The 27,048-nt window shown below is 45.4% G+C and overlaps 1 protein-coding gene across 1 annotated transcript in view; it reads left to right on the top strand.

The window, feature by feature from the left end:
- DGKQ (diacylglycerol kinase theta) overlaps positions 1-27,048 on the top strand; it is a 290,718-nt gene that overhangs the window by 125,838 nt on the left and 137,832 nt on the right. The window contains exons 4-5 of the mRNA XM_082243121.1: positions 18,440-18,525; positions 22,545-22,670. Of these exons, the coding sequence (XP_082099247.1) occupies positions 18,440-18,525; positions 22,545-22,670 (212 nt within the window). The remainder of the gene's footprint in view (positions 1-18,439; positions 18,526-22,544; positions 22,671-27,048) is intronic.

The following is a 27,048-nucleotide window of genomic DNA, read 5'->3' as shown; positions in this document are numbered from 1 at the left end:
TCATCCATCTCCATTGCAATTTGAAAGAGACAATAAGGTTAAAAAAATGGCTGGCTGCTGGCACCCTGCCCTGCTGTGGGTGGCTTGCTGGAATCCTGTTGTGGGTCGGTGGCTGAAGCCTGGCAGTGTGGGTGGCTGGCTGGCACCCTGTTGTGGGTCGGTGGCTGACGCCTGGCAGTGTGGGTAGCTGGCTGGCACCCTGTTGTGGGTCGGTGGCTGACGCCTGGCTGTGTGGGTGGCTGGCTGGCACCCTGTTGTGGGTCGGTGGCTGACGCCTGGCAGTGTTGGTGGCTGGCTGGTACCCTGTTTTGGGTCGGTGGCTAATGCCTGGCAGTGTGGGTGGCTGGCTGGCACCCTGTTGTGGGTGGCTGGCTGGCTTGGTGTCACCCTGTTGTGGATGGCTGGCTTGCTGGAACACTATGGTGGGTGGCTGGCTTGCTGGAACACTATGGTGGGTGGCTGGCTTGGTATCACTCTGTTGTGCGTGGCTGGCTTGGTGTCACCCTGTGGTGGGTGGGTGGCTGGATTGGTGTCACCCCGTTGTGGGTGGCTGGCTTGCTGGAACAATGTGGTGGGTGGGTGGCTGGCTTGCTGGAACAATGTGGTGGGTGGCTGGCTTGCTGGAACACTGTAGTGGGTGAACTGGCTGGCTTGGTGTCACCCTGTTGTGGGTGGCTGGCTTGGTGTCACCCTGTGGTGGGTGGCTGGCTTGCTGGAACACTGTGGTGGGTGGCTGGCTTGGTGTCACCCTGTTGTGGGTGGCTGGCTTGGTGTCACCCTGTGGTGGGTGGCTGGCTTACTGGAACACTGTGGTGGGTGGCTGGCTTACTGGAACACTGTGGTGGGTGGCTGGCTTACTGGAACACTGTGGTGGGTGGCTGACTTGGTGTCACCCTGTGGTGGGTTGCTGACTTGGTGTCACCCTGTTGTGGGTGGCTGGCTTGCTGGAACAGTGTGGTGGGTGGCTGTTACATACTAAAAAGTTACATACTAAAAAAATGTACTTCTGACCAGTGTCCATTTAAAAAAGAAAAGTGTACCTGCAGCATAAGGCTCGGTTCACATATATGCGATGTGGGAAGGCTGCGAATTCGCAGCCTGTTCCCGCATCGCACACGCACCCCCGGCAGTTCACACTGCCATATGCGATACGCTGGGGGTGTCAATGTAATCTTAACGACACCCCCAGTTTGATCGCATATCGCAGTGCGATCGTGCAGTTCGCACAGGATCGGATCGCACAAGTGTGAACCGCTGTGCGATCCGATCCTGATGCGGCAGCAAAAATTCCTCCTGTGCGTGTTTGCTGCGGGTGCGATGCGAATTTAGCCATACAAACTGTATGGCTATACTCGCACCGCACAGCTGATCGCATGTCATGTCGGAGCAGTGCGCTCCGACATTACATGCGAACCCCGCACACGCAGAAGTGTGAACCGGGGCTAAAAGTATACATTTTATTCTATATTTTGTCTGGTTTAAAATGACACCAAAATTATGATTGTGATACAAAGCATTGCAAAGTTATAAAATTAAATACATTTCTTTTTTCAATTTGGAACTTTTATCAATGTAACCCTAAAAAAATGAACAAGGCAAATACAAATGGGAAAAAGTTGAAATATTAATATTTAATAAAATATAAATAAAAACAGCAGAGATAAATCATTGATAGGGGAAGGAGGAGTTATTGAGGGCTGATTAGGGTAAACGAAAGTTTAGACACATTTAAAAAAAAAAAAACCCTTGACCTGCAAAAACATTGCTAGATACAGTAGATACAATAGTAACAATGTGAAACCGTTCTTTATCTGACAGCTTGAGCTGCTCTGTGTACAGAGGAACTCCCACTTTCATTTTCAGAGCTGAGAGTTGATGGCAGTTGGGAGAGAGGATGTGCCACCCACGAGCCCCTCATGCTGCTGGCGGCTGTTTTTGTTGAAATCCTAAATCCTCCGTCCTCTAACCCTCTACTATATCCTTGCTCCTATTAGCTTCCAGTGCTGCAGGGGTTAATAGAGCAGGGGTTAGTACCTGGGATATTGATCTGGTCAGTTAAGTAGCAGAGGGGATTGTTAATCAGTTTCAGCTGCTTTGGTGTTAATTAAATTAGCAGGTGCACTGGATGGGCAACAATGAGACGACCTCCAAAACTGGAATGGTTTTACAGGAAAAGGCCACTGACATTTTTTTCCCTACTCATCTTTTCTGACTGTTTTTCACTAGTTTTGCATTTGGCTAGGGTCAGTGTCACCATTGGTAGCATGAGGCAATACCTAGACCCTATAGAGGTTGCACAGGCAGTCCAACTCCTCCAGAATGGCACATCAATACGTGCCATTGCCAGAAGGTTTCCTGTGTCTCCCAGCACAGTCTCAGGAGCATGAAGGAGATTCCAGGAGACAGGCAGTTATTCTAGGAGAGCTAGACATGGCCGTAGAAGGTTCTTAACCCATCAGCAAGACCGGTATCTGCTCCTTTGTGGAAGGAGGAACAGGAGGAGCACTGCCAGAGCCCTACAAAATGACTTCCAGCAGATCACTGGTATGAATGTCTCTGTCGAAACAATCAGAAACGGGCTTTATGAGGGTGACCTGAGGGCCCAAGTCCTTTAGTGAGCCCTGTGCTCACTGCCCGGCACTGTGGAGATTGATTGGCATTTGCCATTGAAAACCAGAATTGGCAAGTCCACCACTGGTGCCCTGTGCTCTTCACAGATGAGAGCAGGCTCATTCTGAGCACATGTGACAGACCTGAAAGGGTCTGGAGAAGCCATCGAGAACGTTATGCTGCCTGTAATATCGTTCAGCATGACCAGTTTGGTGCTGGGTCAGTGATGGTCTGGGGAGGGATATCCATGGAGGGACGCACAGACCTCTACACGCTAGACAATGGCATCCTGACTGCCATTAGGTATTGGGATGAACTCCTTGGACCCATTTCCAGACCCTACGCTGGTGTAGTGGGTCCTGGGTTCCTCCTGGTACACGACCATGCCTGGCCTTATGTGGTGAGAGTATGCAGCCAGTTCCTGGAGGATGAAGAAATTGATACCACTGAATGGCCCCCACGCTCACCTGACCTAAATCCAATAGAACACCTCTGGGACATTGTTTGGGTCCATGTGACACTGCCAGGTTGCACCTCAGTCTGTTCAGGAGCTCAGTGATGCTCTAGTCCAGATCTGGGAGGAAATACCCCATGATACTATTTGTCTCTCATTAGGAGCATCCCCCCGACGTTGTCAGGCATGCATACAAGCATGTGGAGGCCATACAAACTACTGAATACCAATTTGAGTTGCTGCAATGAAATTTCTTCAAAATGCTGCATCATTTTTTTCACTTAGTTTTCAGGGTGTCTTTGAATGCAGTCCTCTGTAGGGTGATAATTTTCATTTCCATCAAACAATGTGGTATCCTTTCGTTCGTTGCACATTACCCAGTCCATATCAGAATCGCTATCCATTGAGATCTGATGTGTTTTCAAAGAGTTCCTTTATTTATTTATTTTTGAGCAGTGTACATAGCTACATTGGTCCAAGCTGGATCAGTATAACCAATCAGTATATAGATGACTGACAGCAAATTGTATCACGTTGGTATTCTCTTAAAGCTAGGAGTTATTTATTCTCACAGTATGGTTGCAGCTGATAAAATACCTATATAATATAGATGACTTGACTGCTACATTATTACTTAACCACTTAAGCCCCGGAGGATTTGGCTGCTAAAGGACCAGGGGTTTTTTTGCGATTTTTTACTGCGTGACTTTAACGGACAATTGCGCGGTCGTGCGACGCTGTACCTAAACGAATTTGACGTCCTTTTTTTCCCACAAACAGAGCTTTCTTTTGGTGGTATTTGATCACCTGTGCGATTTTTTGATCACGCGCTATAAACAAAAAAAGAGCGTAAATTTTGCAAAAATAACAATATTTTTCACATTTTTTTATATGAAATTCCCCAAAAAAAAAAGTAAAAATCAAAATTTTTTAACATTTTTCGGCCAATTTGTTTTATGCTACCTATGTTTGGTAAAAAAAATCGCAAAAAGCGTATTTTGATTGGTTTGCGCAAAAGTTATCGCGTTTACTAACAAAGAGAAAGATTTTTGTCATTTTTGGTGTTTTTTTTTTTAACGCGTAATGGCGGCGATCTGCGATTTTTTTTTCGGTACTGCGACATTGCGGCGGACAGATCGGACCCTTGACTGACATTTTTGACACTTTTGGGGTTACCAGTGACATTACTGCAGTAATCAGTGCTATACATATGCACTGTTACTGCAAAAATGACACTGGCAGGGAAGGGGTTAACTTTATTGGACAGGGAGGGGTTAAGTGTGTCCTAGGGGCGTGCTTTCTACTGTGTAGGGACATTGCTATTGGTGTAAAAGCAAAGATCAACCGTTCTACATAGTAGAACGGTCAGATCTTTACTTTTACACAGGGAGAACTGACAGGCAGCTTGTTTACACAAGCTGCTCTGTCTTTCTCCCTTCACAGAAGCGATCGCAGTGTGACTGGCGGACATCGAGTCCGCCGGTCACACGCACTGACTTGCCTGTGAACGAGCCGCGGCGGGCGCGCGCCCGCTCGCTATAGGCTCGCAAGTCAGTGACAGGCGAGTGACGTACCGATACGTCACTCTGCCTGGCCGGGGCTGACCGCCGCAGTATATAGTCGTGCGGCGGTCGGCAACCGGTTAAAGCAGCATTCAAGCCTGGGAAAAAAAAAATGAAATGTCAGCAGCTACAAATACTGTAGCTGCTGACTTTTAATATAAGGACACTTACCTGTCCAGGGATCTCGCAAAGTCAGCACCCCAAGCTGATTCATCCATTGGCTTTGGGTGCAGGTGTTGGCATTGCAAGTAAGGAAAACCGTCAGTAAATCCTTCAGGCTTCACAGCCGGTCTCCTATTGCGCATGCGTGAGTTGCACTTTTAGAATGGTCCCACCGTCTTCTGGGACAAACACAGGTCCCAGAAGGCAGGGGGGGGGGGGGGGGCAAACACAGGTCCCAGAAGGCAGTGGGGGAGAGGGAGAAGGGGCTGGACATGACGAAGATCACCATGCGGCGATCTTACCAGGTAGTGGGAGTGGGTAACTGTCAAAAACAGGTAAAAAATAAATTTGGCAGTGGGAGAGGGTGCGAACAAGCGGAGCCCCCCCTTTTGGGTGGAGCGCCACTTTAAACACAGTTTTGAAGATAGGTGGAAGCCTACTATGTGAGGATAGGCCCCAAACCATCGGATAATACTAAATTGCATTTGCATAAAAAAACTAGTTTGCAGGGCAGATTTTAGGCCCCCTGCACCCCCTAGGATTAAAAAAACAATCCGTAGCTAATATTATTTAAGTGGTTTTAAAAGCTGGATGTTTTTTACCTCAATGCATTTCCTGCTTTAAGATAAAAATGTCCCAGCAGTTGTATTGCCCCTTCACCTCCCAATATATCTACCGGAGTCCTATTTTGAACCAGCGCTGTAACTGTCTAGAAGCAGCAGTGGGAGCCATTGCCTCCTGCTGCTGTCAATCAAATCCTGTGAGAATGGAGTGGGAACTGGGCCTGAGCTGCGCTATGTTTTGTATAGACTGGCCTTTTTCAACTGGGGTGCCTTTAGGTTTCTTCAGGGGTGCCTTGGCATAATGCCTTAAAAATTGCCCAGAAATTGTATACAAACCAGAGGGCGGATCAAGCCTGCCTTTTAGTTACAGAAAGCCACAGGTTTTTATTGTGCACTATTACAACCTTCTATTCGCTGGTCTCCTAACAACCAATGACATCGTCTGTTGATAAGGAGGATGTCAGGCGCCCGCATAGCATCCTTGTTTGCCCCTCGCTTGCCCCTCTCTGTCAGCACTGGGGACACATTAGCCGAGCGAGGAAGAGAAACATCGGAATACTAGTCAGTACTTGTGTGCAAAGGCGTGTTTTGCTTTGGAAGAAAAAAATCACCTCTAAGGCTGGGTGTCCTACGTGTGTGAATGTTGCTGCGCTATGTATAACTATTAGTTTAGTTTTTCATATTTTAGAATGGGGTGCCTTGACATTGTGCAGAGTTTTAAAGGGTGCCTTGACTGAAAAAAGGTTGAGAAACAATTTAATAGACACACACAGCCTGATTCAGAAGCAAGCCCACAGGTACGCCACCATAGGAAGAGGCATCCACTCACCTGCTGCCCCATGTCCCTCACCTTGTTGTGTCACTGCCGCATCACCAGCCGTCCCATTAAAGTAAATGGAACTGTCGGTGAGTCAACAGTGGGTCAGAGGAGGATGACAGTTGCTCTTTAAAAATTATGATTTAAATCGAGTTGATTTTAATCAAGCCTTTTTACTAGTGATTTAAATCCTCACCACCTACCTATTTTCTCTCTGCTTTCTCCTGTTACAAGGTTAGGTCCTTGAGCTTAATAATGTTAGAAACATTTGAGAAATGGTGTTGCCCGCCGACAAACAGGTCAAACAAAATGTCCTGTATTATGATTGTACTTAAGAACAGAAGTGTATTTAGTGGCGCGATATGTTGGGTCTATGAATATTTTGCACTGTTCTGTTTGAATTGTAATGAATGTGAATTGTGATTTGTTTTCTGGAATAGTGATACCGTTTCCATTAAAAATAAAACATTTATAAAAAAAAAAACTAAATTTGAAATGAGATTTTGATGGTGTATGGCCAGCTTAAAGTGGAACTAAAGTCAGCTAATATAAAACTGTGAGCAGGCAGCTCTTTATTGCAGAAGAGACATGCTATGTCTGATAGAATTCAAGGAAGTGAGTGCCGGTTCACACTCTTGCGGCTGCGGCGATCACATGTAATATCGGAGCGCACTGCTCCTTCATTACATGCGATCGGCTGTGCGGTGCAAATTCAGCCATACACTTTGTATGGCTAAATTCGCACTGCACCCGCACCAAAGTCGCACAGGACCCTTTTTTTCAGCTGCATCAGGATCGGATCGCACAAGTGTGAATCTGATCCTGTGCGAACTGTAAAGATCGCACTGCGATATGCGATCAAACTGGGGGTGTCGTTAACATTTCATTGACACCCCCAGCGTATCGCATATGGCAGTGTGAACTGCCAAGGGTGCGTTTGCGATGCGGGAACAGGCTGCAAATTCGCAGCCTTCCCGCATCGCATAAGTGTGACCCGGCATTAAATGTGTGAGATTCTTATAAAAAAGTAAGTTTTCAAACTTCGTTTTGGCTGTACTTCTCTCATGGATCACACAAGTGCAGTTTTTTCTGCACTCCTGTGACCCGTTTTCAGCAGACAGGGGGCTGATGTCACAGAGCAGGTTCAGGCTCGGGAAAGCTCAAGACCATATGGTTGGGGTCAGCTCACATGCCTGGACCAGCACCCAACTAAGCCTCTCAGCGAATCACTGAGAGCCTGAGCCGCCCCCTCCACAGCCCAGCACTCCAGTGAACAAGGGGGGGAGGAGTTTGGGGGGACAGTGCGGACAGTCACCAGCTCTCTGCTCATGGAGCTATGAGAACTGAGCAATCGGTGGTGTTTGATTGCTCGGTTCTCAGTGTTAAAGCTGGCAGGGGACAGATGCAGCTTTGGACCAGTGCTGCATCCAGCTAGGTAAATATGGATCTGCAAAAACCCAGATTCTCAATTTACTTCTGTTTTAAGCCTACTGCTCAACTGCCAGTAAACAGTAAAAATGATCAAAAATAAAAAAAGATAATCTGGAGTTTAGGTTACACCATCTGGGAGAGCAATGTGACCGTTCAGGACAAGAACTTAATTTCACTCCTCATGACTGCACAAAGGAAACGCAAGAGACACAAAGTACAGAAGATAGGGATGCCCTAAAAGAAAGTGAAAGTACTCTCAAGGAATAGTGAGCGGTGAATGGCTTTGTAGCTATTTGTTCTTTACAGTGCAGTAAAAGGAAAGAAGTCAAATAATCCATTTGTTACCATAAGCCAGTGTTGTTGCAAACCAGAACACATTTTCTACATGTTGGGTATACCTTGCTATTGTTTCCATAGAACACATCTGAGTCCACTATGCTCAGGAGATTTCCCTATTACAATTAAAGTGTGGAAGCTGGAAGAGTACAATGAGAGAGAGAGAGATGATGAGCTAAAAATTATAAATGGATATATATTTAACATTTTATGTATTTTTAATGTTATTTTAAATAATATGTTGCATAATCATTTCCTGTATTGAGAGTTTCCAATTAAACAATAGAGCATTTCCACAACTAAAGCTATTAGCTGCACAGATTGAAATAGCTAAGCTTTGTACAGAATAAATAGAATATTCTGGATATTGATAATGCATCCTTTTTTTCTTGACTTACTCAATGCTATCCTATAGCAGAGTGATGTCCATAAATAATAACTGTTTCCTCTGCTCTAATGATTTCTGTGCAATGTGATGCTTGTTATTGTAGTGCTAAAATTACTCACGCTTGAGTAATCTACTCTTCCCTATGGTTCTTATTTCTGCTTTAAATCTGGTGTGTTCATAATGTGTTTATGGCTTACCATCTCTCATGTTCACTGATGTAAGAAATGCAGTAGACTAGATTAGAAAGTTTTAAATGTATGACATTAAAGTAATTGTAAAGTCTCTAGGGCTGGGCGATTTTGCCTAAAAAAAAAAATCTTTGATTTTTAAAGAAAAATTCGAGTTTCGATTCGATTTTTTTTTCAATGCACTTAAAAAATGTCATGGTCTTACCTTCTTGCTGTTCTCCTTCGTTTGACATGTGCTGGCGGCCATCTTGGTTTCTGGGTTTCTTGTAGCCTCCCACCCTGCGGCTCCTCCTTCCCACTGGGAGGAGCTGGATGCCTAGCTCATATATATAGGAGGTCTGTGGCTTCAGTTCCCTGCTTGGTCCTCCTGTGTTCACATGCTACTAGACTGCTGCTACTTCTGGTTCCTGTTCCTGGCTTCGTCTGACTACCCTGTTGGTTCCTGATCCTGGCTTCGTCTGACTACCCTGTTGGTTCCTGATCCTGGCTTCGTCTGACTACCCTGCTGGTTCCTGACCCCTGGCTTCGCAAAGACTCTGCATCGGTTTCGCCATCCGTTTGGACTTTTGCTTTATAGCTTGTTTTTCAATAAAGCTGTCTTATTTTCACTTATCTGTTGTTGTACGTCTGGTTCATGGTTCCGTGACATTAGGACCAAGCCATGAATTCTGACGGTACAGGGCCATCCTCGCTACCCATGCTGGTTGCCAGACTTGATCAGCAGGATCACCTGTTGGGTCGGTTCGCCGTGGCGTTGCAAACCCTGCTTGAACGCACGGTACCACAGGCCACGAATTCTGACGGTACAGGGCCATCCTCACTACCCACGCTGGTTGCCAGACTTGATCAGCAGGATCACCTGTTGGGTCAGTTCGCCGTGGCGTTGCAAACCCTGCTTGAACGCACGGTTCATTTCGCTCCCGTTGCCGATGGGTCGGTTGTCGCTCCTGGGTCCGCTCCTACTGCCGCTCCGGTTGTTGCGAACCTACCATAACTCCAAGACCGCGGGGCATCCTGGAAAGAATCAGCTGTCCTGGGCTGTTTCACGTCTGTTCTGGTGGCCTTCCCTACGTTCCGACATCGCCGCATATGTAGCGGCATGCTCCGTTTGTGCCCAGAGTAAGTCCCCTCGGCACCTTCCGTTGGGCCTTCTGCAACCCTTAGCCACCGGGGAGCGCCCATGGTCACACCTGGGGATGGATTTCATTGTGGACCTCCCTGCATCCCGAGGCCATACGGTCATTCTCATGATTGTGGATCGGTTTTCCAAAATGTGTCACTGTGTTCCTCTCAAGAAGTTACCCTCTGCACAGGAGTTGGCCACGATTTTTGCCAGGGAGGTCTTCCGGTTGCACGGTTTGCCCAAGGAGATTGTGTCGGATCGGGGGAGTCAGTTTGTGTCCAGGTTCTGGCGCGCCTTTTGCTCCCAGTTGGGGATTCATCTCTCCTTCTCCTCGGCCTACCACCCTCAGTCCAATGGGGCCGCAGAACGATCCAATCAGGCCTTGGAGCAATTCCTTCGTTGCTATGTCTCCGATCACCAAGACAATTGGGTTGACCTCCTGCCTTGGGCTGAGTTTGCCAGGAACACGGCGGTGAACTCTTCCTCTGGGACGTCTCCCTTCATGGCCAACTATGGGTTCCAACCTGCCGTGTTACCGGAGGTATTCTCTCCCCAGGATATTCCGGCTGTGGAGGATCACCTTTCCGTCCTACGTGCTTCTTGGGTACAGATCCAGAAGTCCCTTGAGGTCTCTGCGCAGCGGCAGAGACTCCAGGCTGATCGCAGACGAGCGCCTGCTCCTTCCTACCAGGCCGGAGACCGTGTATGGTTGTCCACCCGCAACCTCAACCTTCGAGTGCCCACTCCCAAGCTGGCGCCTCGCTTTGTTGGTCCCTTCCGAGTGCTTCGCAGGGTAAACCCGGTAGCCTATGCCCTTGCGCTTCCTCCTGGCATGCGGAACTCCAACGTGTTTCATGTCTCCCTGTTGAAGCCTCTGGTGTGTAATCGTTTCACTTCCTCGGTTCCTCGGCCTCGTCCGGTCCGAGTGGGCAATCGTGAGGAGTATGAGGTGAGCAATATCCTGGACTCACGCCTGGTCCGCGGTCGGGTGCAGTTTTTGGTTCATTGGCGTGGTTATGGTCCAGAGGAGCGTTCCTGGGTTCCCTCCGCAGATGTCCATGCTCCTGCCTTGCTCCGAGCCTTCCACGCACGCTTCCCTCAGAAACCGTTCTTTACTCCGCGGAGGAGGGGCCCTTGAGGGGGAGGTACTGTCATGGTCTTACCTTCTTGCTGTTCTCCTTCGTTTGACATGTGCTGGCGGCCATCTTGGTTTCTGGGTTTCTTGTAGCCTCCCACCCTGCGGCTCCTCCTTCCCACTGGGAGGAGCTGGATGCCTAGCTCATATATATAGGAGGTCTGTGGCTTCAGTTCCCTGCTTGGTCCTCCTGTGTTCACATGCTACTAGACTGCTGCTACTTCTGGTTCCTGTTCCTGGCTTCGTCTGACTACCCTGTTGGTTCCTGATCCTGGCTTCGTCTGACTACCCTGTTGGTTCCTGATCCTGGCTTCGTCTGACTACCCTGCTGGTTCCTGACCCCTGGCTTCGCAAAGACTCTGCATCGGTTTCGCCATCCGTTTGGACTTTTGCTTTATAGCTTGTTTTTCAATAAAGCTGTCTTATTTTCACTTATCTGTTGTTGTACGTCTGGTTCATGGTTCCGTGACAAAAAATGACTGCAGACATCATTTCGCTATGGAGCCGGCTGCACTTCTCCCATTCTTCGCGATGTTTATTCCTCAGGTGCTGGAAAAGATTTGTTGTACTGCTGCTTCCAGTAGCAACAGCCTTGAAACATATTTTGCAGCAAGGCTTCGTCTGTGTTTTGTCTGCTGCATCAAAACCAAACCAGTTCCAAATTACGGAATTACCTGTGCCTTTTTTTGGAAGTAGTTCTCTGCTAGTACTACACGCTGCCATGTTGTTTTGACTGTGTTATGCGCTTCTTTTACTGTCTATGGTTACGTGGGGCGGGGGCTGGCTCATATCGCGCTATGGTAACGCACAAGGACTGTGTGAAATGAGGGGCGCTGAGCGGGGAGGGAAGGCTCACAGGAGGAGAGCTCACACCTGTGTGGAGGACTGAGGAGAAGCGCTGTACAGTTGTGGCTAGTCTCTGTACCTATCACAGCCCCTGTACAGGTATAACCCCACCTCCCCTCAGACGCACCGCCCGCTTCCTCTCCTGGCAACTGACGTCACATCCAGGCCTGGCGGTGGCCGCTGATTGGCTCGTTCCTCGTAGACTCTGAGCAGAGATGGCAGCGGCAGTGGTCCGGTTACTGGGGTACGCCTGTACAGGTAAGTGTCCCGCATGCAGGCCATGGGGGCCCCTGAGTGACCTCTAGTGTGTGTGTACTGTCGGTTACGCGGGGCGGGGGCTGGCTCATATCGCGCTATGATAATGCACAAGAACGAAACCCGGAAAAGTCCGAAAAAACTATTGTGGCAAAAAACTTGAGTTTGCAAAATAAAAATCGTTTTACACTACAAAATCGATAAATCGATTAAATCAATTTTTTGCCCAGCCCTAAAAGTCTCCCTTTTATTTTTTAAATAACAAATGTTACCTCCTCTGTGCAGTTGGATTTGCGCAGAGCAGACCAGATCCTCCTCTTCTCGGGTCCTTTTTTTGCTGGCCCCTCCCTTCTGTCAAGTGCCTCCACAGCAAGCAGCATTTAGAATGCATTAAGCGGAGTTCCACCCGTTTTTGTGTTTATTAAAAGTCAGCAGCTACACTTTTGATAAACACACACTCATCTGTCCCACGATCCAGCGATGCGGCCAGCGGGAGCCTCGGTTCTCTCCCCGTGGCATCACTAGTGTGGGCACCCGGCTGTGACAGCTTGGGACTTCACAGCCGGTTGCAAAATGTGCATGGGCGAGTGGTGCTGCGCGTCCTGAGTGGACGGGCAATCTTCTGGTACCTGTGACGTGTCCCACAAGATGGGAGGAAGGGGGAGAGGAGAACTTCCGCTCGAGCCGCCTAGGCGGCCACAGCAAAATGGGAGCGGGTACCTGTCAAATCTAGGTACCCGCTCCCCCCCACATAAAATGACACGCCAGGGTATCAGGAGGCCGTAAAGCGGAAGTTCCACTTCTGGGTGGAACTCCGCTTTAAGATTTAAAAAAAAAACAGATGTTACAACTCCTTTAAACCATGCTTAGACTTGGATTGTACAGAATCTTTATAACCTTTTATTTCTGGCTGCAGTAGACCTTGACAAAGAGACACACAGTGATTCAGTTATCAGAGTGTCTGTGGGAAAAATTGTCTGTCTGGTAATAGTATGCCATCAATCTGAGAAGGATGAGCAAGGAGATACCTGATCTTCTTATAATAGAAACCTGTACTAAGGAAAAACATAGGTTGCCATAGCTGAACTCTCCTTTTGAAAAGGTTAGCTGTCTGGCTGACTCGGTAAATGTATGCCATGCAGGAGGTCTGAGTTTTGTCTCAATCTGCTTGCTGAAGGCTTGCCCTGGGTCCGTGACACAGGACATGCTGGAACCAGAGACAGCCAGGGAAGGCGGCTTGTTAAGAAGGTCAGCAATAACAACCTCTGTATTCCTCTTGGTACAACTACCAGTTCCACTCAAAATACAGTAGTTGTTATAGTGGATTTATCTGGGTGATGGGTGTAATCCTGGACTCCAAATTTTTTTCAGCCCCACATTCAATCACTATCCAAATCTTGCTGCCTCTACCTCTGTGTATCTCCAAAATACACCCCTTTCTAACCAATAACACCACAAAGCTACCAACTTACTCCTTGGCTATCTATCGCCTCTTCATTGCCCCATCTTCACCCATCATTAATTCTGCTCCCAGTCTCATTCATGTTTCCAACCAATCAGGGTGTTCAGCCAATCCCTCCACTGGCTTCCGCTCACTCAACAAATAAAATTCAAAATACTAACAACTTCCTACAAAGCCATCCACAACTCCCCCCCTAGCAACATTACCAACCAGATTGTTCTCCTTGCTCCTCACTCTCTAGCTTCCTTCATATCTCCTCCAAGACTTCTCCAGAGCCTCATCCATCCTCTGGAACTTTTTATCCAATCTCTTCGACGATCGCCATCTTTTAGGCTCCGCCATCTCCAATAACTCATCCCCCACTATTATTACGTTTTGTGTCACTTGACACTTCCTTTTAGCAGAGCCCTCTGATTGCTCTTGCATTGAATTGTATTGTAAGGCCTCTTACACAGGGTACTGATGCTTGAGCATCTGCTTCTTTGGTTTGCATATTCGTGCATATATGTGCGCATAATACATTCCTACCATGCAGTTCAAATTGGTGCAATCTCTTTCAGATTGAAGATACACACACTTTTACACCAACTGTTGAAAGGGTTACATGAGGATCATGCAGTGTAGCCATTGGGGTTCCTGAAGACTCCTTTTAGTATCAGACAGTCAGATCTGGGACTGAATTTGCTGGGCTGGCCAATATTAGACAAATTATCAGTTGTTTGAAATCTATGCCACTTGTTTCCTATAGGCAAATGATAACTTTCAAATAATGTGAGCCATTGGTGTGCATAAACCTTCTTTATACATGGTCATACATGGATTAAAATCTGTCTGTTTCAGCAGGGACTGGCCAAGATTGATCCATGTATGCGCAAGCTGATTTGTGCCCAAATTGATCTATCAGTCAACTTGGGTACAACCAGCTTGTTGGATTTTTGACATTCAAAATACTGCCAGCGGCTATAGCTGCTAGCAATAATCATTAGGAGAGATTATAAAATGAATGGATTCCGTGATTTACACAAGCGAGGTTGATGGCAGAATCCTCACCACTGTGCTACTGTGTTCTCACAGTGGGACAACTTTGCTGTTAGAATGCACTGCTCAGCGCTGAAGCCGGCTGATTGAATAAACATTTTCCCGCAGTCCCGTTTAACAAAAGTTTCTCTACTGATCAACTTCTGTTAGACAGGCTGAACCGACTGAATTTCAGTCCATGTGTACCCAGTTTAAGGCCTCATGCACACTGGATGCTTTGGCCATCTCGCCTAGATGCCTTTCCTCCTGGGTAGCAGTGTTTTGGGGAAAAAAAAAACCCCCAAAAAAAACACGGCGCTTGTAAACACGTGTATTTTGTTTAGGTGAGGCAAGCGCTTGGGCGTCAGTTCATTTCCTTGGCCAGAATAATAATTCATTCTGGCCATTGAAATTCAAACTTATGTGTTAAATGCACATAGCGTTAGTACGCATTTGCATGCGTCAAGTGTCTTTTCTGCAAAAACACCACTGCTCCTGGACGCACTGGCAGTGTTTTTTTTTTTTTGGGGGGGGGGGTTTCCTGCCTCTAAATGCCCCTCTCTCTAAACACCTATGTGTGCATGGACACATGGCTAACATGCAGGAGATTTTAGATGCAGGAAAAAAAAAAAACAGACATCCCTAAGAGCAGTATTAAAAACATCAGGCTTTGCATGAGGCCTTGGAGAAAGACACATTTACTATGGGCTTTGGAGCCTCAAACATAACTGACAGGTAATCGTTCTGCTTCTTTCTACAACTTGATTGGAGTCCACCTGTGGTAAATTCAGTTGGTTGGACATGATTTGAAAAGGCACATATCCAGACATCCCAACCTGCAAAAACTAATTTCAGGGAGGTGAGCCCCCACAGGCCCCCCCCCCCACGCACGCGCCGCACCCCCCCCTTTCCAATTTAACACTACCAGAGAATAATGAAATGAAATGTAATCAGTATACCTGGTCATTGGTGCTGGTACTGGTCACTGGTGCTCGTACTGGTCTCTGGTACTGGCCTGGTCACTGGTGCTGGTACTGGTCACTGGTGCTGGCCCTGGTCACTGGTGCTGGTACTGGCCTGGTCACTGGTGCTGGTGCTTATCACTGGTGCTGGTCACTGGTGCTGGTACTGGCCTGGTCACTGGTGCTGGTAATGGTCACTGGTGCTGGTACTGGCCTGGTCACTGGTGCTGGTACTGGTGCTGGTCACTGGTGCTGGTACTGGCCTGGTCACTGGTGCTGGTACTGGCCTGGTCACTGGTGCTGGTCACTGGTGCTGGTACTGGCCTGGTCACTGGTGCTGGTACTGGCCTGGTCACTGGTACTGGCCTGGTCACTGGTGCTGGTACTGGTGCTGGTACTGGTGCTGGTACTGGCCTGGTCACTGGTGCTGGTACTGGTCACTGGTGCTGGTCACTGGTACTGGCCTGGTCACTGGTGCTGGCCTGGTCACTGGTACTGGTACTGGTACTGGTGCTGGTGCTGGTAATGGCCTGGTCACTGGTGCTGGTCACTGGTGCTGGTACTGGCCTGGGTACTGGTACTGGCCTTGTCACTGGTGCTGGTACTGGTCACTGGTGCTGGTACTGGCCTGGTCACTGGTGCTGGTGCTGGTACTGGCCTGGTCACTGGTGCTGGTACTGGCCTGGTCACTGGTGCTGGTACTGGCCTGGTCACTGGTACTGGCCTGGTCACTGGTGCTGGTACTGGCCTGGTCATTGGTGCTGGTAATGGTCACTGGTGCTGGTACTGGTGTTGGTACTGGCCTGGTCACTGGTGCTGGTACTGGCCTGGTCACTGGTGCTGGTACTGGTGCTGGTACTGGCCTGGTCACTGGTGCTGGTACTGGCCTGGTCACTGGTGCTGGTCACTGGTGCTGGTACTGGCCTGGTCACTGGTGCTGGTGCTGGTACTGGCCTGGTCACTGGTGCTGGTACTGGCCTGGTCACTGGTGCTGGTACTGGTCACTGGTGCTGGTCACTGGTACTGGTACTGGCCTGGTCACTGGTGCTGGCCTGGTCACTGGTGCTGGTACTGGTACTGGTGCTGGTACTGACCTGGTCACTGGTGCTGGTGCTGGTAATGGCCTGGTCACTGGTGCTGGTACTGGCCTGGGTACTGGTACTGGTACTGGCCTGGTCACTGGTGCTGGTACTGGCCTGGTCACTGGTGCTGGTACTGGCCTGGTCACTGGTGCTGGTACTGGTGCTGGTACTGGCCTGGTCACTGGTGCTGGTACTGGTCACTGGTGCTGGTACTGGCCTGGTCACTGGTGCTGGTACTGGCCTGGTCACTGGTGCTGGTACTGGCCTGGTCACTGGTGCTGGTCATTTGCTGGTACTGGTCTCAGGTGCTGGCTCTCTGATGCTGCTCTCAGGTTAGGTCACTGTGTCTGTCAGAGTGGGGTGTCACGATGATTGGTCCCCCGCGCGCCAAAATGCCTCCTGGAGTATAAGATGGGGCTGTAGTAGAGAGCAAAGCCTCTGCTTGCTCTCTGCAGCTCCTCCCACAGGCGGATTGCATGACTCATATCACTCCGCCTGTGAGCCGGATCTACTTCGGCTCCGTGCAGGCTTGCTGACACACTCTTCTGCCTGCATCGATGAGTCATCTGACACACACACAGAGCCGGGATATTGCCCTGAGCTTGCGGGTGTCCGTGAGCTCAGGGCGGAAAGTGGGAGTCTCCCGCGACTTGCGGGAGACTTGAGATGTCTGCATATCTGTCTAAATAAGGTCTCACAGTTGCATGTCGCAGCACAAACCAAGCAATGAACTCCAAGGAAATGTCTGTAGACCTCCGAGACAGGATTGTATCGAGGCACAGATCTGGGGAAGGATACAGAAATATTTCTGCAGCATTGAAGGTCCCAATGAGCACAGTGGCCACCATCATCCGTAAATGGAAGAAGTTTGGAACCACCTTGACTCTCCCTAAGGCAGGCCGCCCGGCCAAACTGAGTGATCGGAGAGGAAGGGCCTTAGTCAGGGAGGGGACTTAGAACCAGATGGTCACTCTGACAGAGCCCCAGCTTTTCTCTGTGGAAAGAGGAGAACCTTCCAGAAAAACAACCATCTCTGCAGCACTCCACCAATCAGGCCTGTATGGTAGAGTGGCCAGACAGAAGCCACTCTTCATTAAAAGGCACATGACAGGCCGCCTGGAGTTTGCCAAAAGGCACTTGAAGGACTCTGACCATGAGAAATAAAATTCTCTGGTCTGATGAAACAAAGATTGAACTCTTTGGCCTAAATGGCAATCGTTATGTCTGGAGGAAACCAGGCACCGCTCATCACCTGGCCAATACCATCCTTACAGTGAAGCATGGTGGTGGCAGCAGCATGCTGTGGGAATGTTTTTCAGCGGCAGAAACTGGGAGCCTAGTCAGGATCGAGGGAAAGATGATTGCAGCAATGTACAGAGACATCCTTGATGAAAACCAGCTCCAGAGCGCTCTGGACCTCAGACTGGGGCAAAGAATTTTTTCTCCCAACAGGACAAGGACCCTAAGCACACAGCCAAGATAACAAAGGGGTGGCTACGGGACAGCTCTGTGAATGATCTTGAATGGCCTAGCCAGAGCACAGACTTGAACTCGATTGAACATCTCTGAAGAGATCTGAAAATGGCTGTACACCGACGCTCCCCATCCAACCCGATGGCTCGTGAGATGTCCTGCAAAGAAGAATGAGAGAAACTGCCCAAAAAAATAGGTGTGCCAAGCTTGTAGCATCATATTCCAAAATATTTGAGGCTGTAATTGGTGCCAAAGGTTCTTCAACAAAGTATTGAGCAAAGGCCATGAATATTTATGTACATGTGGGTTTTTTATTTTTAATTTGTAAAGTTTTCAAACAAACTACTTATGTTGTCATTATGGGGTATTGTTTGTAGAATTTTGAGGAAAATAATGAATTTAATCCATTTTGGAATAAGTCTGTAACATAAAAAAAAAAAAGTGGAAAACGTGAAGCGCTGTAAATACTTTCCAGATGCTTTGTATACAACTGTTTATGTATTATTTTTATTGCCTTTGAAAATGTTTCTTGTAAATAATTCTTACTACAGTTTTTTGGGTTTTGTTTTCTAGTTTGTGAGCTCCATGTGCACATAGATTGTGTCTCTTTCACCTGCAGTGACTGTCGGCAATGCCACCATGATGGACAGCAGGACCATGTAAGTTTATTAGGATTATTATTCAATAAAGCCATTGACTGACTCTGCATTTAGAGAGCATTATAACTGAATTAAAGAAAAACCTGTTTCAGTAAAAAGATAAGATCTTGATTTAAAATGAGCTGCTATCATAATACTTAGAATTGCACTTCCTCATTTAGAAAAGTAGTGAGATTTTGCTCCAGACATACTAAGCAGTGGCTAGTAGAGGAGTGGTCAAAAGATCAAAAAACTATTTGAGGCTACGTTCACATTATAGGGATTCGTTCACCCATGCAAAATCATACCACGCATATGTATGTTTTTACGCATATGTATGTTTTTGCGCATTGTTGTGCCCCATGCATGGGACGGATCATTTGTTTTTAATGGGTTGCTCTTACCCACATAGTAACTCATGTATCTTTTTTGGGCTTCGAGTTTCACGCATTTTTTTTTTTTAAACAGTGTGTTTGTCCTGCCATTATTCACGTATGGCACTGTAAGCACGACATGCGGTTTTTGCATGTTCCGTCAATTGCGCCATTTTAAGCACATTTGTGAAACACTATAGTGGGAGTGCAGCCAAAAAGTTATGGGTGTTGGAAACATAGTTGCAGCATAGAAAGCATGTTTTGTCTATAGAAAAGCTTGCAGTTTTTCTAAAGTTATGGGGTATTTTTGGACCCCTTAAAAAACAGTAGGGTGAAGTGGGAAGCCTTGTTAAGATAACCGAGCAGTAAAATACAGAATGCGATTCACTAAAAGATCCTGTGGTAGTAAACAGTTAGGCAATACATGTAGTCACATACAGTAAAGTGGTGCAAAAAAGTGATAATGTGCAGGAGTAAATCCTAGAAGCAAATCACCAGTTTGCTAGTTTAAGATCAGTGTAAGAAACAAACATTGATAGGTTATTGTTGGTTTTGTTCACATTTTGCAGTACTGAATAACTCCTAGTACAGTCACTAAAGTGGAACTGGGAACAGAAGTGATTGGTATGGATTTTTAGAATAGGCTATGGCAGGATAAAAAGCACAGTAATGAGTAATATCAAAATGTCAAATTCACCTCTCCTTCCAACTTTTAGAGTAGCCCAGTGGATTTGCAGCTGGGTTCCCATTTGAAGAACAACTAAGAACTCCTCAAAGCACTCTTGGTATCTAAACCTATAGCAAAATGTAACCCAAAATAAGATTTCAGAAAACGTGTATGTAAGGGAAACTCTTGAAAGATGTAGTAGAGTAAAAAATGAGCTGCTTATAACTGTAATAGGGACAGGCACAGTAAGGTAATGGCTTCACTTTACTGTCGTTCATCTTAGTGTGATGCTTTAAACATTTAATACTAAAGCCCTGCCTAGGAGGCGATGCCGATGAGTGACTGTTTTTGGTAACCAGAAAGCCCTTTTCATATTGGCCCTTTGTTTAGATTTATTTTGTTACTTTGAACTTGACGTCTTGACTTCTGGGCTAAGCCCTATCTACAGTTGTGCTGTAAAGTTTACATTCCCTGGCAGAATTTGATTTCTTGGCCATTTTTCAGAGAATATGAATGATAACACAAAAACTTTTCTTTCACCCATGGTTAGTGTTTGGCTGAAGCTATTTATTATCAATCAACTGTGTTTACTCTTTTTAAATCATAATGACAACAGAAACTACCCAAACGACCCTGATCAAAAGTTTACATACCCTGGTGATTTTGGCCTGATAACATGCACACAAGTTGACACAAAGGGGTTTGAATGGCTATTAAAGGTAACCATCCTCACCTGTGATCTGTTTGCATGTAATTAGTGTGTGTATAAAAGGTCTATAAGTTTCTGGACTCCTGACAGACCCTTGCATCTTTCATCCAGTGCTGCATTGACGTTTCTGGATTCTGAGTCATGGGGAAAGCAAAAGAAATGTCAAAGGATTTGCGGGAAAAGGTAGTTGAACTGTATAAAACAGGAAAGGGATATAAAAAGATATCCAAGGAATTAATAATGCCAATCAGCAGTGTTCAAGCTCTAATCAAGAAGTGGAAAATGAGGGTTTTTGTTGAAACCAAACCACGGTCAGGTAGATTAACTAACATTTCAGCCACAACTGCCAGGAAAATTGTTCAGGATGCAAAGAAAAACCCAAAAATAACTTCAGGTGAAATACAGGGCTCTCTGAAAACATGTGGTGTGGCTGTTTCAAGATGCACAATAAGGAGGCACTTGAAGAAAGATGGGCTGCATGGTCGAGTCGCCAGAAGAAAGCCATTACTATGTAAATGTCACAAAGTATCTTAGAATACGCCAAACAGCACAGAGAAAAGCCTCAAACCTTCTGGCACAAAGTAATTTGGAGTGATGAGACCAAAATTGAACTTTTTTGGCCACAACCATAAATGCTTCATTTGGGGAGGAGTCTGCAAGGCCTATGATGAAAGTTATACCATTCTTACTGTGAAACAAGGAGTTGGATCGCTGATGTTTTGGGGATGTGTGAGTGGCAAAGGCACAGGAAATTTGGTCAAAATTGATGGCAAGATGAATGCAGTATGTTATCAAAAAATACTGGAGGAAAATTTGCATTTATCAGCCCGGAAGCTGCACATGGGACGTTCTTGGACATTCCAACATGCCAATGATCCTAAACACAAGGCCACGTCGACCCTTCATTGGCTACAGCAGAAAAAGTGAAGGTTCTGGAGTAGCCATCTCAGTCTCCTGACCTCAATATCATTGGGCCACTCTGGGGAGGTCTCAAATGTACAGTTCATGCAAGACAGCCCAATAATTTACAGGAACTGGAGGCTTTTTGCCAGGAAGAATGGGCAGCTTTACCATCTGAGAAGATAAAGAGCCTCATCCACAAATACCACAAAAGACTTCAAGCTGTCATTGATGTTAAAGGGGGCAACACACGGTATTAAGAACTGGGGTATGCAAACTTTTGATCAGAGTAAAAGAGTAAACACAGTTGATTGGATGAAGCATTTATTATCAAACACTAACCATGAGTGAAAGAAAAGTGTTTGTGTTATCATTCATATTCTCTGAAAAATGGCCAAGAAATCATAAATTCTGCCATGGTATGTAAATTTATGAGCACAACTGTATCTAAAACTCTCCTTCCTATGAGTGTGCCCTAATGGCTGTTCAGGACATTCTTACAGGATAGGATGCCATGAAGTAGGCAGAATGTAGGTTCAAATGTTCGGTCCCTAGTGACACTAAAGTTGGCCTTACATGGATTGAAATATTTCCGGTTCAATAAGAACCGGTCAAATTTCGATCCATGTGTAGCCCCGTCTGTTCAACAGAAGTTGTTTGTTGAACCGGCTTCTGTTGAACTGTGCTGCTGGAAAGCCAGCATTTAATCAGCACATACAGCTAATGGGCTGAAGCCTTAATCAGTGTATTTTAGCGGTAGGGGAATCCCACTGTTAGAATACAAAGACACAACAGGGAGAATTTCCACATCTACCTCGAATGTGTGGATGAGGAAATCATTTTTGGCCTGCATAAAACACGGAAACACAGAGGAAAGTTTTATGGCTAATAATGGTGATAGGAAGAATCTTGTGTCTGATCTCAGGGAGGACCTTTATAAAAGTACATGTAAAAACCAGATGGAACTACAGTGCTTTATACCACACTGCATAATAAGGAAATAAAGAAACAGTCACGAGTGTAAGAATGGGCATTGAATTTTTTTTATTCCTATTTTATTTGATATTTAAATGTTGGAGAGAAATATCTGAAACCAAATTTCCAAATGTTATTGGATTTCTGTAACAATTGCAATCAGAGTCATTACAATCACCATTATTGTATTTACATTAATCTAATGCTTATGAAAAAATTTGCATGACCCCCCCCCCCAACTTAGAACAGGAATGTATGCATGGAGCCTCTCCGTTTAAAAATAATTTATCATAGGGGTGATGAATCATAGGGGTATGTTGTTCCTTTGTCCTAGATGTTCTGGAGCCTGAGCTGCTTGTGCAACAATCTTTATCTTTTACTACTATTACAGTGCTTTTTTTTTTTTGTTTATCAGGATACATACCACCATCACTGGAGAGAGGGAAATTTGTCTTCAAATGCTCGTTGTGAAGTCTGCAAAAAAACGTGTGGATCTTCTGAAGTCCTTTCTGGCATGAGATGTGAATGGTGTGGTATTCAGGTATATCTAATAGCCTATATCTCTGCTTTGGAAATAGGTGATTGCTAAGGCTCTGATTCACTTAAAGTATACTTTTTTTAAAGTTTTGGAGTGGAGAGGGATTAGAACACCTGTCAGTTTTTATTACTGTCTGTGCCCCTGTTAAGGAGACTCACCCTCTCTATTTGTCCTGTTTATCATTATCATTGAAAGTAGAAGTAAAATAAAATCACAAATTTTGGGTTGTCCCCAGAAAAGTAATATTGGGGAAATCTTCCCACGGAGACACTAGTTCTGGTGACTTGGGGGTCCCCAAGGAATTCTCTTAATTTGCTGGGATTTCCTCTCACTTCCTGTTTGGCTATGGGACAGGAAGTAAAGGGAAATCTCCACAATGGAACAAAGATGGTGAAAAAACATCTGACGGGTTATAACCCTCTCTTACTCTATCCAAAATGAAAAGAAAAAAGGTTTTGCCTATAGTTGTACTTTAACCACTTAAGCCCCGGAAGATTTTACCCCCTTCCTGACCAGGGGGTATTTTGCGATTCGGCACTGCGTGACTTTAATGGACAATTGCGCGGTCGTGCGACGCTGTACCTAAACGAATTTGACGTCCTTTTTTCCCACAAATAGAGCTTTCTTTTGGTGGTATTTGATCACCTGTGCGATTTTTTGATCATGCGCTATAATCAAAAAAAGAGCGACAATTTTGCAAAAATAACAATATTTTTCACATTTTTTTATATGAAATTCCCCAAAAAAAAATGTAAAAGTCAAAATGTTTTTAAATTTTTGGCCAATTTGTTTTCTGCTACCTATGTTTGGTAAAAAAAATCACAATAAGCGTATTTTGATTGGTTTGGGCAAAAGTTATTGCGTTTACTAACTAAGGGAAAGATTTTTGTCATTTTTGTTGTTTTTTTTTTTTAACGAGCAATGGCGGCGATCTGCGATTTTTTTTTTTTTTTTTTTTTTTGCGGTACTGCAACATTGCGGCGGACAGATCGGAACCTTGACTGACATTTTTTACACTTTTGGGGGTACCAGTGACATTACTACAGTAATCAGTGCTATACATTTTCACTGTTATTGTAAAAATGACACTGGCAGGGAAAGGGTTAACTTTATTGGAGAGGGAGGGGTTAAGTGTGTCCCTAGGGGCGTGCTTCTAACTGTGCAGGGATGTGGCTGTGTGTGTAACAGCACAGATCAACGGTCCTACATAGCAGGACCGTTAGATCAGTGCTTTTACACAGGGAAGAATGACAGGCGGCTTTGTTTACATTAGCCGCCTGCCTTTCTCCCTTCACAGCGGACGATTGCGAGTGACCGGCGGACATCGGGTCCGCAGGTCACACGCACGGAGGTGTCCGTGAACGAGCCGAGGCTGGAGCGTGCCTCCGGCGGCGCGCGCTCGCCCGCTATTGGCTCCCAGGCTAGTGACGTATATATACGTCACTTTCCCTGGCCGGGGCTGACTGCCGCAGTAAATAGTCGTGCGGCAGTCAGCAACCGGTTACGTTTGTTTACTAGTTATAGCTATTTTATTAAACAGTGCACATAAAAGATTGGAGCTTATGTATGCAAGGGTGACAAGCTTATACTGCATTGGGAGTTAGCAGACTTGTATAAAGTACTCGAAATTTCTACTTGAGTAAAAGTACAAGTGCTCAATCAAAAAATTACTTGAGTAGAAGTGGAAGTGCTCGCAGAAAAAGTTACTTAAGTAGAAGTACTAAAGTATTCAACATTTTTTTTACTTAAGTATTGCAAGTAGTTTTTTTCAAAAAATTTGCTACTTAAGTACTAAAAGTAAAAAGTACCAGTAGTTTTGAAAAAAAATTCCTACTCAAGTACTGAAAGTAGAAGTACAAGTACTGTGTTATGTAGTTATTAAAGAAATAAGTCAAAAGTTTGAACATCATATTGTTTTTATTATTTCAAATGATTTATTCAAATGATTAACCTGTGTTTGTTAGTAGTTTCTTGATGCACTTTAAGCGCTGTAGCACCATTTATTTGTTTGTTTCATATTTTCTTTTTATTGGAAAGATTTGGTATAGCAGCTTTTATTATACACAGCCTTTATTTTCGTATGCGCTGATTTACAAATGACATTATACACATTTTTTTGAGCTTTATGAAACCTGCCATCTACTGTTCTGGCAGTGGTAATTTTTTTAAAAGTAACGAGTAACTATGCAGCAGGAAAAAAAAATATCGGAGTAGAAGTATCGAAATCATCGAAAAAATGTAGTGAAGTAAAAGTAGAAGTAGGAGGAAAAAATTCTACTCTAGGAAAGTACAGATACCGCATTTCGGTACTTAAGTACAGTACTTAAGTAGTTCTACTTCGTTACTATACATCTCTGGGAGTTAGTGATTTGGCATTGTCACCTTCTAACATAGCGGTCCCCAACCTTTTTGGCACCAGGACTGGCTGCGTGGAAGGTAAACAGTATCACAAGGCTTCTCTTAGCAATATCCTAGAAGTTTTGCAGTCAGGCTTCATGAGGTCTATAAAGAGACTACAGTCCAGGGGTCTCCAAACTAGGGCCCTCCAGTTGTTCAGGAACTACAATTCCCATCATGCCTTGTCATGTCTGTGAATGTCAGAGTTTTACAATGCCTTATGGGATGTGTAGTTCCACAACAGCTGGAGGGCTGTAGTTTGGAGACCTGGACCACACCCATAGCAAGAACATTATTCAACTTTAGTCAGAGCTACAGAGATTTTATTTACAGACACCGCTTACCTGCGTAGGCAGTTTTTGGCAAAGGTGAACTAACCCTTTTAATTACAATATATTTTAGTCTCACACAAATCATTGTAACTCAAGGATAAGGATCTTTATATGAGCCATGTGACTGCATTTTCCAGTTTCCTTGTGCTCTATAGAAAATACTTGTCAGTTTAAAAAAAAAAAAAGTATCTTTATCCTTATGTGTTAGCTTTGTGCAATTAACCTATTGTGTGATAAATAGTTTTTTTTTTTGTAGAATCATTGAAAATTATGGTTTGAGAATAAATAACAGTCTGCCTAAACCCATTAAGGGGAATTTACTAAGACTGGAGAAGATGTGCTTTAAAGTGTAAGTTCACCTTTACAGAAAATATGTAAGGTGACCTTGCACTGGACCCAACCCCCCCCCCCCCCCCCCCGCTTCCTGCTGTTCTGTAGTCCCACAACTCCTCCTGCTCTGTCATGGACTGGAATACCGCTTCGCTAGGTCCGGGGATTTGAAATACTCCTGGCTTTCTCTCCTCTCCTCGCAGCGCTGACAGGGCGGCTAGACATATTCTGCTTGGTCAGCGCCATCCATGTGACAGTGCTGACCAATTAGAATGCCTCTTGTCTGTACACTCTGATGGATATTGAAAGCAGATTAAACTACAGATATTTCAAATCCCGCACCAGTGATGCAGCGTTCTGGTCCCTGACAGAGACCAGAAGGGGTCCAGTTAAAGGTTAACTTACAGATTTTCTGTAAAGGTGAACTTACACTTTAACCACTTCAGCTCCAGAAGGTTTTACCCCCTTAGTGACCAGGCCATTTTTTGCAATTCGGCATTGCGTTACTTTAACATTTGCACGGTCGTGCGTTGCTGTAACCAAATAAAATTGATGTCCTTTTTTCCCACAAATAGAGCTTTCTTTTGGTGGTATTTGATCACCTGTGGGATTTTTAGATTTTGTGCTATAAACATAAACAGAGCGACAATTTTGAAAAAAAAAACACTATTTTTTACTTTCTGCTATAAAACATTCCCAATAAAAGAATTTAATTTTTTTTTATCAGTTTATAGGCCAATTTGTATTCTGCTACATATTTTTGGTTAAAAAAAAAAAAAAAAAAATCCCAAAAAGCGTATTTTAATTGGTTCGTGCAAAAGTTATAGTGTTTACAAACTATGGGATCGATTTTTGGACTTTTACTTTTTTTTTTTGTTTTTTTTTTAGTAATGGATGCGATCAGCGATTTTTAGCGGGACTGTGACATTGCGGCGGACAAAAACTGACACTAAGTGACATTTTTAAAGACCAGTGACATTAATACAGTACAGTTTCTGTATAAATTACACTGGCAAGGGAAGGGGTTAATACTGGGGTTGATCAAGGGGTTAAGTGTAAGCCTAAATGTGCTTGCTAATTGTAGGGAAGGGGGGCTCTATGACAGGCACACAGAGATCTAACTGTGCCTGTCTGACAGGAGAGCCCTCTGCTTTGTTTACATAGGCAGACGGCCCTCCTGTCAGTTTACCCGAAGATTGCGGGAGGCCAGTGGCGAACGAGCCCGCTTCCCCCGCTGTCTGGCTTCCACTGTGTCTAATCACAGTAGGAGCGCGGCTACTGAAACCATGTGCACATAATTACGTAAATCTACGTGATTATGC

The sequence above is a fragment of the Pelophylax lessonae genome, assembly GCF_965119305.1.
Source record: "Pelophylax lessonae genome assembly, chromosome: 1".
Classification (NCBI taxonomy): domain Eukaryota; kingdom Metazoa; phylum Chordata; class Amphibia; order Anura; family Ranidae; genus Pelophylax; species Pelophylax lessonae.
The sequence above is the reverse complement of the archived record's forward strand: the minus strand, read 5'-3'. Positions and strand labels throughout refer to the sequence as shown.